This window comes from Monodelphis domestica, chromosome 1 (genome assembly GCF_027887165.1).
Source record: "Monodelphis domestica isolate mMonDom1 chromosome 1, mMonDom1.pri, whole genome shotgun sequence".
Classification (NCBI taxonomy): domain Eukaryota; kingdom Metazoa; phylum Chordata; class Mammalia; order Didelphimorphia; family Didelphidae; genus Monodelphis; species Monodelphis domestica.
Window position 1 is genome coordinate 258,229,683 of NC_077227.1, and position 15,826 is coordinate 258,245,508.

General features: G+C 40.8%; 2 protein-coding genes across 6 annotated transcripts in view; one reads left to right on the forward strand and one right to left on the reverse strand.

The window, feature by feature from the left end:
- HEATR4 (HEAT repeat containing 4) overlaps positions 1–14,258 on the forward strand; it is a 105,956-nt gene extending 91,698 nt beyond the window's left edge. For all 5 annotated transcript variants that reach the window (XM_007472863.3, XM_056810696.1, XM_007472868.3 and 2 more), the window contains 3 exons: positions 731–893; positions 2,553–2,614; positions 10,675–14,258. In XM_007472863.3, coding sequence (XP_007472925.1) covers positions 731–893; positions 2,553–2,614; positions 10,675–10,836 — 387 coding nt within the window. In that variant the 3' untranslated portion in view covers positions 10,837–14,258. The remainder of the gene's footprint in view (positions 1–730; positions 894–2,552; positions 2,615–10,674) is intronic.
- On the reverse strand, positions 2,663–5,343 carry RIOX1 (ribosomal oxygenase 1). The gene has a single exon (XM_001375727.4). The coding sequence runs from the start codon at positions 5,243–5,245 to the stop codon at positions 2,720–2,722; it is 2,526 nt and encodes an 841-aa protein (XP_001375764.1). The 5' UTR covers positions 5,246–5,343; the 3' UTR covers positions 2,663–2,719.
- Positions 14,259–15,826: the final 1,568 nt, after the last annotated feature.

Genomic DNA, 15,826 nt, shown 5'->3' on the forward strand with positions numbered 1-15,826 from the left:
AAAGGATAATTCCAAGGATCCAAAGGATGCTGCCTCATGCTTTCTCTGTCTAAACAACTCATTTTATTATGATTAAGGACTAGGATTTCTAAGCCTTCACACATTTTCTTCCAGTGTATGTTCTCAACAGGGGACATTTTTTCTCCCTGGGCTTAGAGCAAAGCTAGTTTGCACTCGATACCTCCCAGGCAATTACTGAAATTGTCCACGCTGCCATATGCATGTGATTTGTAATGTAGTAGACACACTAATTCCTAACTCTTCAACTGAACCTAAAACCCTCATGCATGGGAATTTTGGGATTATTTTTCTGGTCTGTAGATGACATGCTCCTCTTGTTTCAGGACAACAGATCACCTCTGATCTAGTCCAAGTGCCAAAACATTTATGAATCTCTTTCTTGAGATAGTGGATCAAAAACTCCCAATATAACAATCTTTGAGGATGGTGGGTTCAAGTAGTTGTTATACTTGAAAAATCTGTTTTCTTCTACCCCTACAGATAGATGGTACTTGATCTGAATGTATTATGTTGTTCATTCTACACAAAGAATTCCCATACTTCTTATACCATCTTCCTTAAGTTTTTTCAAAATTGTCCCCAGACCTAAAACTCACTTAAATAGTCCAATCAGGTACTGGGTTGAGGCATTTTTGCAGCTGTCTCCCTCCCTTTTCGTCTGGCATAGGTATTTTAGCATCATTCTTTTTTTTATCCTTTTTTCCCCTAGATTTCTCAACTAAGTCAGAAAAACTTGATTAGCAGCCAAATCATGAAGATAGAGGAGATTGCTAACAATCTTCGTCAAGAAGCAAAATATATCTTTCTCTCCCATCCCAGAAAAGACAAACCTTCAGAGGAACTTCTGGATTTTTTCAAAGATGCTTTTAAGGGTAAGATTCCTAGAGAAAATATTTACTAGTTTATAAGCTCCTGAATGGCGCTGGGTCTTTTCAATATTAGTCTTGCAGATTACATTCCCTTTCTCCCCTTACCACCATTCTCCAATTTAAGGTCTTCTTATTGTTTACTGTGTTTCCCATAGTCTACCTAGTCCTTAAGATTGTAAAATTAGAGATCATGTAGCCCAACTTCTTCCCTGCCATTTTAATTCCATTACTTAGATGAGAAAACTAAAGCTCAGAGAACAAATGATGTGGTCATGGTGACTAAGAAGAATAAGCAGCAGGGTTGAAAATTAAAGCTAGGTTTTCTCTGACTTCAAATCCAATATGCCAACTATACTGTGGAACTGAAATAATTGGTTGCTTCCTTTACTTGGTAGTTCCCAGGAATAGTAGAAAGCAGGGTCTTTGTAATGTAGTATTTATAAAAGAAGGATATATGTTGTTGTTTTAAAAAAAATGCATTTGCCAGATATGTTATCTGGGGTTGATGAGGCTGGGCTTCATTTGGAGAGCTGCCTAACAATTCATATTTTATGGTCTAAGTCCTAAACGAAATTATTTGTAGTATAATCACCAATCATAAGAATTCTCCCTGAAAAATACAGCAGCATTACTTAACTTTCATAACATTTAAAGGAAAATCAGAAAATAAACTCCAATATCTAATTTTAATATCCTAATTAAGTGAAAGATAGGCACCTGACAAATTTGGGTACTTTTTTTTTCTTTTAAATTCCAGTAAGGATTATTGAAATAAGTTGATTATCAACCTTCTCTCCTCATAATCCCATGGGGCATTTTGATGTCCCTACAAGTGAGCTGGCATAGGATAGTGATAGTAGAACCCATCAACATGTTTCTTAAATTTCAGTCATAGTCAGAGTGCTTTGGCACAGTGAGTATTCCTATTTTTTGCCTTCTTGGTGAGTGAGGAAGAGGGTGGAAAGATGGAAAATTTTCAAACTTTTAAATAAAACTTTTTTTAAAATAACCAAAACTATGGAAGTGAGATTATTTGGAACTGAAAATTTTTAAATTTTAAAAACAACAAAAAGAAAAGACTGGTGGACAAACAAAAAGACAATAATGATGCCTGGAGTTCAAGCCTGTAAATATGGAATAGTAGACGTTCATGGGAGCTTAGGTTACCAACTATTTGAATAACAAATGTATAATTGCTCCTTCACCCTGAAATTATTTTTCTAATTTAAAGAACTGAGACAACCAGTCTTACCACCTCCCTCCACAATAGATATTTCCCTAGTAGCATGCTACTTTAGACTTGTCTTTCCCACCCCATTCATTATCTTGATTGGAAAAGTTCCTAGGCATTTTAATTAATTCTGAATCTTTCATACATGATCCTTATCTTCAAACAAAATCCTATCCTTAACTTTGTGAAATGGAACTCAAATATGTTCTTGGAAGCCAAGGATTAAGTCATATTCAAATTTTGACTTTTTCCCTAGCCAAGAAAAGAGTTCTTCATAAGAGTTGTACTAAAACATTTAATGAATGAAAATAAAGTGTATTCAGATTCTAAGTTGAACTGATCCTACAAATTTGTATTATTAAACAGGTGTCCCAAATGCAGGGAGATGGGCAAAGTCTGCTTTTACATATGGGTTTCTTTTCTTTATCTAGATGCTGATGCCCCTCTCCCTATGACCCCTTCTGTTACTGATGCCTTTAAAAAAGCCTTAAAGGTGGGTATGAGCATAGTCCAAAAGGATTAACAAGGTAAGACATTCCAATAAAGGGGTAAAAACAAAAACACACATTTATTTTAACTCTTGCTCAACAAGACATTCCTATGGGGTCAGAGGTTTCTTGGTGATCAGTAGTCCCTTTTCAAACAACATGGTCACTAAGGAAATCTGGTCCTTTCTATTATCACAAGGCAAGTCACCCACCTGCACAAACCCTGGGTATGAACTAAACAAGTACTCAATGCCATCAGTGTACCGGGAGTCAATTTCCAAGTACTTGGGCTCCCCCTGATGATAGACTCGAGAATTTTCCACTGTGTAGTACAAGAAGACACTGTCATCCTCACTCACTAACCGAGTCAAACCATGGCGAAGTAGGCGGACTTGGGTCTCAGTGGTAATTTTTGCCCCCACATCCCTAGCCTCCTCAGCCTCCCATCGAGCAGGCAGCCCATGCACACTCAGTGCCCTCTCCTTCTCTGACAGCACTGGAGGCAGGCAGTCATGGAGGAAGCCCTTGGCCCTCTGGTCAGCCACAGCATCCACAGGGGCATACTGTGCCAAGCGGACAAGCAATCCCTGCAATTTCTCCAGGAAGGGACCACGACGAGGGTCCCCAGATTCTGAATGCTGAACCCCCATGTAATCTAGGTAGTCCCTAGGAAGACCCCTTCGGAATTCCACATCTTCCTCCATGGCAGCTTGCAAAGCTGCTGGCAGCAGGGGTTCTAGCAAATCCCCCCAAGAATTGCGTTGAAAGGTGGATATAGTAAGGTGCAGAGAGTGCACTCCAGGCTCACACTCGGCCTGGTGGATAAAGCCCCTTGGAAAATAGAGCAGATCTCCAGGCTCTAGCACCTCTTGAAGCACAGGTTTCCCCAAGCCCTCAGGTCCAAAGTTAGGGCTAGAGAACTGGGGTAGTTCTTCCACCTGCTCCCGGGGTTTGTAAACACGCCAGAGTTTCTTCCCCTCAAGCTGCAGAACAAAGGCTTCAATGTCATCGTAGTGAGGGGCAAAGCCCTGGGAGCCTGGAGGGGTGAGGTAGGCATTAGCGCCCACCATGCTGCCAAAATGCTCCTGGAGAACAGACAGCACCTGCCACATGACGGCAGAGAAGGCCTGTGGACACAAGAGACGCAAGGAGCAGCCATCCCGGTACAGAGACCATGCTGTGGCTGGGAGAGCCCTCCCAGGAGGGTTCAGCGTCTCTCGCTGGCCATTCCGGTAACGAGCAGCATCCAGGTGCAGCCCAAACTGTATGTCTTCCCTGCGCAGCACTGAGTCAAGTTCAGCGGTGGAGAACAGCCCCTGGTAGTAGTCTGGGTTGTACCGCCGTACCAGCACTGCATCCTTCTCCCACAGCCAGCTGAAGAAATGCTCTGTGGACAGAGGGGCAATCAGCCATCCAAAGAGACGTGCGGCCCGACGTTTGCTGTGTGGAATCTGCCCCAACTCCTTGAGAACCTGCTGTAGGGAGGGCGTTCCGGTCCTTGCTCCACAGCTATTTTGTCCCTCCACTAGCTCTATTTTGGCCCCTTTTTCCACCTCACTCTCTTCTCCCACAACTCTTTCATGCTCTGCCTTCTCCCTCTTGATTTTCTTACACTTTGGGCCCTGGCTCGATTTTTCCACTGAAACAGTCAGAGGTAGGGTGGGAGGCAGAGCCCTTAAGGGTTCTGCGGATTGTCTCTTAATTCTCTGCTTCCTTGCACCCAGGCTCAGTTTTTCTGCTGCCCCAGAAAACGAGAGTTCCACCTCCCTCTCCTCTCCCTGCGCCTTCGGGGTTAGGACCTGTTCAGGCTCTGCAGTTTCTCTCTTTTTTTTCTTTTTCCTTGCACCGCGACTCAGTTTTTCTGCTGCCCCCGAAGACGCTTCCACCTCCTCGCCTCTATGTGTGGCCAGGGCTAGAACCCGTTCAGGCTCCACAGTCTCTCCTCTCTTGACTTTCTGCTTCCTTGTACCCACGCTCAGTTTTTCTGCTGCCTCAGAACACGACGGTTCTGCCTCCCTCTCCTCTGCACTCCAAGCCGTCCGAGGCGGGACTCTTTTGGACTTTGTTCTTTCTCTCTTGACTTTCTGCTTCCTTGGGACCCCGCTCTGTTTTTCTACTACAGGAGACAGTACTGCCTCTCTCTCCTCTCCCACCGCTACCATCGGGGGATTCCTTGGGGACCCGTTCAGTTTCTCTGCTACCTTAGCAGCAGGAGACGCGGGCTCCACCTCCCTCTCCTCTCCTGAACAAGCCGCCGGAGGCAGGGCTCTTTCGGGCTCCACAGTCACATTCTGGACTCTCTGCTTTCTTAAGTCCCGACTCTGTTTCTTTACTGCAACTGCGGGCGGAGAGGTCAGCGGAGCTCTAGCCTCGGGCTCCCCGTCCAGTTTCAAGTCATTTTGCTTTTTTGGTAGCGATTCGGGCACCCCTAGCCCTTCCTGGGAGTATCCCTGAGTCAGGCGGCTCACCTTTTTCTTCCCCTTCTGCTTTTGCTGCTTCTTCTTGCTGTCTTGGGACAGGGACAAGGGGTGTCTTTTTCTCGACTCCTGTAGTCTTCGGGGTTTCTCTTTCTGGATGATACCGGCGGCCTCTTGCAAGCGGTAGATGGCTAAAGCAGACACACGTGTGCCGTCCATGTTGCGGACTATTTAGAAAAAAAGAAAAGAAAAAAATTGGACTCCTCCTCTTCCGGCTGGGCTTCCTGCCAAGATCCTGAGAGGGCAGTGCCGGAAGTGCTACAGTGACGTAGAACGGAGGGCTGGGGCGGGACCTCGCGCGGAGGTTGGCCCCGCCCAGTCGGCCCCGCCCAGTCACCCCCTTCCCCCATCTCGCCTGGGCGGTCCCTAGGGTTCCTGGGGCGCGCGGAGGCAGTTTTTTCTTGCTGGGGCGGTCCTCCTCTTCTGTCTTGTCTCAGGAAGACTGTTATAAGTCCTTTAAACCAATGGTTCTCCCTGTATATTCTTAGGACACATGAGGTCAAAACTATTTTCATAATAATATTAAGACACTATTTGTCTATTTCCAACTATAAACCTGGAAGAGGCTGGATTTTCACTTTACATTGGCTGCAGAAGCAGAGATCCATTAAGCCCGAAATAAAGATATTTGCAAAACTATAGAACGGTGCCACTCATTTTTTTGTTATGAAAAATAGTTCTTTTCATTCAACATTTATATTAACATATAATGAAGTTATTTAGTTACTTTAGAGTAAATTAATTTTTTTAATTATCTATTTTAATTTCTAATACGGTAAATATCTATTGATACAGCCCACATAAACAAAAGCTGTCGAGTGACCTCTTTAATTTTTAAGGCTGTAAAGGGGTCCTGATATGAAAAAAAAAATGAGAACCATTGATTTAAACTAATGAATATAACTAGATCTCTTTAGTGGCCAACACCTGCACTTTCCTTGGACTCTGGAAGAAAAGGTTGTGATTTTCTCTTCTTCCCTTCCCCTTCCCCTTCCTATTTTCTCTCTCCCCCCCCTCCTTTTCCCCTTAACTCTCCTCCTTTCTTCCTCTACTTCCCCATTCCTCTTTTTCAACTCCTATAAAATACTCTTGTTCTGATTCCCTAACTAGCTTGCCCACAGTGACAGGAAGTATACCTTCAAATATTGTTTTCAGCAGAAATGTGGGAGTGGGAGGTGGGAGTGAAGCCTAGCAAGAAGGTTCTTCCCTAAGCTTTTCATATCTTGGGGCAGAGGGGGGAAAATAACTTGGTGGTATTTTTTTTTTTAATCCTTACTTTGGAAGATGACCAATGACATCACAGGATAATAGCTTGACTATCAAATGAATTGGATTTAAATGAAGCAAAGTTGCACAAAGAAACAGCCTCACTCTCTTCCAGAATCATCCAAGTCCACTGGGAAGACAAAAGTCAGGACAACTGGCAGTGGATGACCTTGGCATCTTTGATGTTAGACCAAACTCAAGGCTCTGCAGATGCCTTTATGGCCATTAGAACAAACATTGGAACAAACTGTTCTCATCGCCCACTCTACTGGGGAAAGTCTTCACATGGTAGATAGCCCTCTAAGTCACTGAAGTGTTTGTTTCCTATCAAGTACTCTCTACCTATTAGCCTGTCTACCAAGGTTTTATGAGGTGTGTTGTTGCACCTGCTACAGCTTCTTGGAGCTGTAGTAAGAGTTGGGTGAAAGGTGGACACTAGAGGTGGATGAGCATCCCTGAAAGGGATTTGGCAAGCCCTCACATGGGAGGCGCTAGGCTTCTCAGAACACCCCATACAGTATTTATTAAGCATATGTCAGACACTCCAAGTTAGAACTATTACCCTCCTAAAATCATTGCCCTCAAGAAGCTTACATTCTTTTTACATTTTTATTTTTTTCAATTAAAAAAAATCATTTTTTTCTCCCTCTTGTCCTGTCCAATTGGAAAAACGAAATCTTTGTAATGAGAAAACAAATTCTGTACTATGTCCAAAAATTAAGTCTTGTTCTGTTCCCTGAGCCTATCACTACTGTCAAGAGGCAGATATCATGCTTCATGATTGGGCCCCTGAAATAAGAATTGGCCTTTAAATTAGAGTTCTTATGGGTAAAAAGCTTAAATTCTAGAGGCAGCTAGGTGGCTTGGTAGATAAAGGACCAGGCTTGGAAATGTGAGATTCTGAATTCAAATGTGACCTCAGATACTTCGTAGTTATATGACCCTGCTCAAGTCACTTAACCCCAATTGCCTAGCCCTCACTGCTCTTTTGCCTTGTGACTAATATTTTTGTATTTATTTTAAGAAAGTAAGGGTTAAAAAAGAAGCAGCTTACATTCAAACAAGCATTGTATTAAGCATAGTGGAAATTCCTAAAGAAGTCAAGGTCAAACTTCTAATTGGGGTAAAAAACAAGAAACATGAAGAATAAAAGGAAATATGAGAAGATAAATGTATTAATAAAAAGTTACACAAAATCAAAAGATAAATAGATTAAAAGATTTACACATATAAAGGTAAGGCAAGGAATTAAGAGCAGAGCCTGGAATTAGAGAGAGTTGAGTTCAAAACCTGCCTCAGTTTTGTATTAGCTGTGGGATTCTGGTGAAGTAACTTGACCTCTGTCTACCAGTGTTTTCTCAACTATTAAATGAGGATAATAATAGCCTCAGGATTGTTGCAAGGATCAAATGAAATAACATTTACAAAGAGCTTAGCCAGTGCCTGGTATATGGTAGATGCTTAATAAATACTTGTTTCTTCCCAATATGCTCAATGAAAATTGAAATGGAAAATAGAGTAACAACAAAAAAGATAATTATAATGACCAAATTTGTCCCCAAAGAAGAGATGAAAAAAAAAAAGCACTATACTGTCAGACTTGGTTGATGTGTTTAGTTTTGTCTGACTCCTTTGTTTTTCCTCTTTCTTTTTTATCCTTTTTTATAAAGTGTGGTTCTCCCAGTAGGGAAGTGGGGAAAGATATTTTCAGAAATGAAAGTCATTGTAAAAACAAAAGATACTTTTAAAAATTTAATAGCAGGCAAGCAGTCCTTTTCCTTTGTAAGTTTTCAAGAATTGCTTTCTATATTCATATGCAAGTATCACAGAGAAACAGGACCTGACACATGCTTTTTTGGACTGATAAGTTTCAGAACACTCAGTGAGTTTGTTCTTTTCACATCCTCTACAGACATCTCCTCCCAATCTTTCCTGTGACCTCATCCTTTCCACATATCTTTGTCTTAGAATTTCCCTTGTGTTGGGGAGGGGCTTTTTGAAGCCAGACAATCTGTAGTTTCATCTCTTTTCCTCTGACAGCTCTAAATTCCACAAAAGCAAAGAGCTCCATTGTTCATAACTACTGAGTTCCTTTCACACTGTTCAGTTGGAACTTTTAATCAGAATTTACTTACTGATCCCTTTAGAGATGATGACATCAATCAAAGCCAAAAGAGGAGCATTTTAAAAGTTATGAATTAGGAACAAATAAGAAGGAGCATCTAGGTAGCTTAGTGGATAAAGACTGAAGCCTAAAGAAGAGTAGTCTTGGATTCAAATTTGACCTTAGATACTTCCTAGCTATGTGAACTTGGGCCACTCACTTAACCCCAATTGCCTGGCCCTTCCTGCTCTTCTGCCTTGGAACCAATATTTAGTATTGACTCTAAGACAGAAAGTAAAGGTTTAAAAATCAAAATCAAATGAGATATGTACAAGCAAAAGGATAGTTAAGTGGGTTATGAATATAATGAATTCTTCTAGGCAAAAGCTACCATGGAAGAGATGTTAAACAAAACAAACATTATGCATTGACCTTGATATGATTTTAGTAATGCCATAAAAGCTTCCTGCACTGCAAAAAATATCTCCAGCCTGCCTATTTTTGTTGTTTAATAGTTTTCAGCCATATTCACCTCTTTGTGATCCCATTTGGGATTTTCTTGGCAAAAAAAACTTAAGTAGTTTGCCATTTCCTTCTCCAGCTCATGCCAATGAGGAACTGAGGCAAACAGGGTTAAGCGACTTGCCCAGGGTCACACAGCTAGTAAGTGTCAGAGGTCAGATTTGAACTCAGCACAATGAGTCTTCCTGATTCCAGGCCCAGCTCTATCTACTACTCCACTTAGCTGTCCCATGCAAAGTATCACTATTAATCAAAGTAAAAATACCTTAAACTTCAATTCACCTGAAAAATTAGTATTGGAAAATTTAAATGATGACTCACATGAAACCTATGAACATCACATCTTTCATCCAAGGGGTTTTATGCTTTTTACAAACATGCCCACTTTATAGGCCAAGAAACTCAGGCAGGAATAGATTAGTTGATTTACCAGTCCTCATCCATTAAGGCTATTTGTATATAAAGAAAAACTCAGAATATAAAATGATTGGTCATGTTTTTTTTATCCATCTTAACAAATAAATTGAAATGACTGCTTAGCTGACACAAAAGTTGTCCCTGAGAAAGTTATTCTCTATATCCAAAGAGGTTTACTCTCTCAAAAAGAAAAAAAAAACTGACCAAAAAATCAATTGATTTCATGGTTGCATCTCTATGATCTAGTTTGAGCTACCACTTAAGACGGGCTTAGGAGGAAATACATACAACACACACACACACATATACGCACATACATTTATACCTTGATTGTTCCAAAGACTGTCCAGTTGGAATTCAGAACTACCCCCAATTCCCTAATTCTCCAACATTAGAGTGAACTGTCCTATGGCCATTAGTATGTCACCCTACAAACTTGCAAGGAAAAATATGTCCCCAGACAGTTGCCTCAATGAATTTTTTTTTTGCCTGTCTATTCTTTTATCTTTTCTCCTGCTTCTTTACTCTTTTTTTATACTAAGTCTTCTTCACCAAGGGAAGGGGGTGGAGTGGTGGCAAGAGCCCTTCCTCTGGAGAAAAAAGAAGCTAGATTCAACTATTTCTGTCACTATGTGTGCTCTTATCCAAGTCAATGACCTTTTCTGAATTTTTCTCATCTCTAAAACGAGACCCCTAAAATCCTATGACAAAATCCATAAATAAGCAAAAGTTAAGGTGTCAGTGACAATTTTCCAAAGGATATTTGTCTTTCTAATAAAGAAGGCAATATTCAACTAAAAAATGAATCTCTAATGGAAGAATTTCAGTCAATATTAACTGGATGGGGAGATTTGGAAAAGACAGGTTAATTATCTTGGCTTCTTTCAAATCCCACCATGTTGACTTATGTCTAAGTTGATGTACTACCAGTTAGGCTTGATAAAACCCCAAGATATAAAACCTTTAGACAGAATTTTCAGAGATTCATTTTTCTCCCCTCAATTCTAAAATAGCATAAAGCATAGTTTGTTCAAAAGGTCTCTAGGCAAATGTCTAATTGTTTCCTAAGGCGGGCTGGTCTCTATATTTGTTTTCTGCCCCTGGTAAAAGCAGAACCAACCCCCAAGTATCCTGACCCTCCCTCCCAGTGGAGTGTTATCACAAACGTTTTGACAAGGAGTAGGCACATACATAAAACTTTCTTTTGGATTTTACACAGAAGTCATCTTATTGTCTTAATTTTTCTCAGTGTTTGTATTCATGTGTCTTTCTGTTGTAGGCTGTGACAGTGCCTAAATCAAATCCCTACACTAAGAGTTTTATCTTTGATCAGAAGATCCCTGGAAGACTGACACTCAACAAACGGCTAAAAACCATCAGGGAAAAAAGAGTTGCTAAGGGGCCATTTGCTCATTCTGGAAACATTTCTAAAACTGAATGAAGACCAAGAAAAAAAAAAGACCTTTCTAACATCTCCTAAATGGAGAAAAAAAAATTCCTTCATCCAGGCCAGCTTCATCTTTTCAAGAACATGTATTGCTACACACAGACCACTACTAGGTGACTTTGGCATCATAGTAGAGTCTATCTTTTCATTTTGTATTATGTTTAATCAGTAAGTCTATAAACTGTTGAACAGGAACTGGATTCATTTCTTAATGGGAAACATTTTAAACCACTGAAGCTAGAGAAGGATGAATGAAGTAATTTACTTGTTTCAACTTACTCTCTTCCCCACCAGAATTCTTTAGTTAGGTCACTAGAATTAAAAATAACTAAAGCTTTAGTAAGTTTTACACAATGCACAGGAAATCTTTTGAGGCATGGTCTAGACTAGAGCTCCTTTCCCCAGACTAAGAATCAGCTCTGATGAGTATTTTTTTTTTTTACTTTACCTTCTGTCTCAGAATTGATACTAAGTATAGATCCCAAGGCAGAAGAATGGTAAGGACTAGGCTATTGGGTGACTTGCCCAGGATAATCTAGCTAGAAAGTATCCGAGGCCAGATTTGATCTGATGAATTTTTTTCCATAGATTTGGGACAAGATAAGTTTTGTAGCTTCTACCTGATGAGCAAAGCAGGAGGCTACGTTCCCAAAATTCCCCATTAACCCTAAGCAACTAAATCATGTTCTCTCCTTTGGTGGTGTGAGGGATAGACCTCAAATGTGATGCAAAGCTTGGCAATATTTTTCTTGACATCGAAGCCTTAATGACCTCTAAAGATTTAGGTCTGAACAAGCTTATAGCCATATTGACACAATATGTTGTTCAACATGTTCAGCTGTTCAATGGACATTTATTAAATTCCTTCTGTGTATAAGAGGATGGGAATATATACAAACAAAATGACTTCTGTCCCCAGGGAACTCTTAGAGGAGCTATCAAAAGGGTACAGCTGGAGGGAAAGGGCAGGTAGCTGATGGCTCAGTAGACTGAGAGATCTAGAAATTGGAGGTCCTGAGTTCAAAGCTTGATTCTAAGAAGGTAAGGGTTTTTACAAAAAGGTTTTCAATCATTCAGTATTCAAAATAGTGGTAGTTTTAAATTCTACTTCTCATCTTTCCTTTTGACACTTCCTCTCATTCTTATTCATTGGTATTACTGATATTGTGCTTACAGAATAGGAATATAAAGAAACAGTCTCCTCCCCAACCCAAAAAAGTCAGTGACTAGTATTTCCAAAAGAATTCAAAGAAACTGTGGTATCTGCCCTCTGCATATCAGAAGAAAAAAGAAGTTAAAGAGTTTCTAGTACAACTTTCAGGAAAAACTAGGCAATTTTAATGAATTCTTAGTCCTTGTTACTAGTCCTAATATAGGTGATTATAGGTAAAATCCCATTGTGGGAACTAATTTGAGTGTGCAGAGGTTTTATATAATAAAACTGCTTCCATTGCTCAATAGCTGGCCTTTGGGGAAAAGTGATCTATCTACAAGAGACTCCATACAACAAATAACATATGAGTACTCTCCTTGACTCCTATCTCAGTAATAGCCACTGAGCAATGAAAACATTTGATTGTGAGTCATCTGTATTCTAGGGAGAATGGTTGGGGCAGCCTGAAAAACCTCTGGTTTGAATGGACCTTTTTGAGTCTCCCTCTACTCTAGATAGACATCTCTCCTTCTCCTTGGCCTTCTCTGTACCCCTTTTCTAGTACCCTTTATACCCAGAAATGTCCATCCTGGAAACTCCTAGCTCCATCCTGTATTTAACCAAGTCTTGCTAACTAATCTCTGACCCTTTCTAATTTTGGTCCTTCCCAATTGGTCCTTCCCAACCAATCAGGCACAACTGAGCAAGACCTCACACCACCTAACAATACTAGCAACTGAAATGTATATAGGCTTTAATGTTCACAAGCTGAAGTTTGCCCCAGTTCCCTCATCTGTAAAATAAGCTGGAGAAGGAAATGGCAAACCACTCTAGTATCTTTGCCAAGAAAACCCCAAATGGGGTCACAGAGAATAGAAAGGAATATACATAAAACTCTACATAACTTTTCAGTGCCCTTTCCTTCCTAAGAGATGGATGAAGAACCTGAATATAGAAGTTGAATGAGTTGCTCATCAGAATCAGGATTTGAATCCAGGTCTTCCTGTCTGCAAATCTTGTACTCATCCAATATACCCCATATAAAATCCTGCTCACGAAGGTTGTAATTTAAAAATAATTTCTGTAAAAAATGGACCCAAGGGTTGTCATAATAAATGGTCTTGTTTACTGGATGAGATGGTATGCCAGTAAAATATTGAGTGGAATATGAGCAGGAACTGAGTGTGAGAGAAAGCCTATGTGAGAAAAGAAATGGTAGTTCCTTCTCTCTCACTCAAATGATAACGGGCTGACAGTTATCACTTGATGCCTCTTGGGGAAATGGCTGAAGAGATTAAATGTGTCTCTCCCCAGTCAGCCCCCTTGTAGATGTCTTCAATGCCTTTCTCTCAGAAAGGTTTGGAGGTGGCCCCAATATGAGATCTGACCCAAACCCAAGGAGTGTCTCCCTATAACTTGAATTGAGAGACTTGACCAGGATCTGACTGCTACAGATAGTTTATTATTATGGAACTGGTAAGCAGGGAGAAGGAAGATGGAGAGAGGGTTTAGGTAGCTCTACCAGAAACCTACATAGTCCTTAATCTGCTGGGCTTGTAGCAGTGCCCACAAACATCTTCATCCCTTCCCAGCTAAATAGCCCCTTCTACTGACTTGATACTAACATTTCCTAAAGAAATAAATAAGAAACAATTCAGGGAGGATGGGAGATGGGGAACTGTGCTGTGCTTTGAGTCCATTCAGCCCCTCTCAGGGGTCTGAGATGGTTTGCTGCAGGTGGAGGGAAGAAATAGTTGTGTATCTGGTGAGAGAACAACAAAATTGGAGAAAAAGGCAGGGTCTTCTAAGGTGGCTTCAGTGATCTTTCAGCCTTCCAAAAACTGGACTTACCAACTTCAGGGCCCGAGGCAGAAGACCAAGAGGTTCTTCAGAATCCCTTCAGCCAACCGTTTTTCTCCCAGAAGTCTCTCCTCAACTGTCATTCAACTTTTTTTTTTAGTGCCCATCCCCAAATTCCAAATCTCCCTGCCTCCATCCTAACATTTCCTTAACTAGTAGGATTAGGTTTGACAAGAGTTTTTGCATATGCATAATCTGGGTGTACCCCGCTCAGAGGGAAGACTCTTAAAAGATCATTAATGGCTTTCTTCAGTGGCCCAAAGAACCACCCAGAACCTAGCAATCCCCACCTGAAAACTGAGAATCCAAAAGTATCCTGTATCACATGTATTTCCAAGTTAGATCTATGCCCTTTTTTGTGTGTGGGTTAAACTATACCAATAATAAAAGTGTGTTGCTTTCACATCATTGCTTTATCTGCTTCTTTTGTGAATGCCTTCAAGTCCCAAATCTGAGAACAACAGAAGAAACAGGCCTATCTCTTTAATCAACAATTGGTGAGTATATAACTGCTTTGTATGTCCTCAAAGCTATGCAAGGTGGGGTGGGGTGAGGGGGGTTATGGTACAAGTGTAAGCCATGACTTCTATCTTATTCTTAAGGATCTTCCAGAGTATTGGGAGCTAGGTTAGGGAGGAGGCAAAGAAGAAAAAATGAAACAAAAGACAAAGAAATGTGATCATGTCATCAAATGCTTATTCTGAGGCACATCGTAAATGACATAAGAGTCTAGAAAAGAAGATGTGAAGGCTGAAGTAATTTATGAAGGAGATAGTTGAGTAGGATCTTGAAAGAATGCTAAAGTTTAGGGAAGGACGAGGACATTCCAGGCAGAGAGAATACTATGAACAGATGCCCTCTGATTTGGGGATCAGCATCATAAGGGCGTATGACATTTCTTTTGCTTTTTGTTCAAATGGATCTTTGATCTCTTAAGATTTTTGAATTCCAACCAATAATTCAGATCAAAACCTACCCATGACTTCCATCTTATGGAAACCAACCAGGGCACAATAACTTCACCTGCCACAAGGCCCAACAGTTGAGAGCATTCTAAAACCTAGAAGGCCAGCTGATAATCCCTATCAATTAATATTCTCCCTAGATTCAGTCTCCAGTGGTTAGCATATTCCCACTCCCAGTTATTCTCCCTTTCCCACAGATACTGAACCCCTCACTGCTGAAAAGCAAACTGCACTCCACAACCACAACTATCCCCTCCCTTATTCCCATTTATCTTTTTTTTTTAATTTTTATTTTTTTTTAAAACCCTTACCTTCCATCTTGGAGTCAATACTATGTATCAGCTCCAAGGCAGAAGAGTAGTAAGGGCTAGGCAATGGGAGTCAAGTGACTTGCCCAGGGTCACACAGCTGGGAAGTTTCTGAGGCCAGATTTGAACCTAGGACCTCCCATCTCTAGGCCTGGCTCTCAATCCACTGAGCTACCCAGCTTCCCCCCCTTCCCCCATTTATCTTAACTCTGCCTTCCTCCTTGTCTCCCACTATAGATCCATTCACCCTTTCCATAATGCCCTTTGGAACTCTTGTTCCATATAATAAGATTCCTTTTATTAAAACCTTTTCCTTCCATTTTCTGGCAATCATTGACCATACAAATGATGCTGTATTCCTGGCCATTATTTCTAGTAGTGACTGTACTTCCTCAACTCCTGACTACTCATTTTACTGGGAGAAATAAAAGCTCTCCATTGTCACTTCCAAAATCTCTCCCTCCCCTCTTGTCTCTCTCTCCTTCTTCTCTGCTGTTACTCAGTTGAACCTCCTTTGAGTTTCATGCTGTCCAATTTATCACCCAATACAGATCCTAGGAGATGCCATCAACAAACCTCACTCCTCCCTAACATGACATTCTTCCTCCTTTTTTTAAACCCTTACCTTCCATCTTGGAATCAATACTGTGTATTGGTTCCAAGTCAAAAGAGTGGCAAGGGTAGGCAATGGGGGTTAA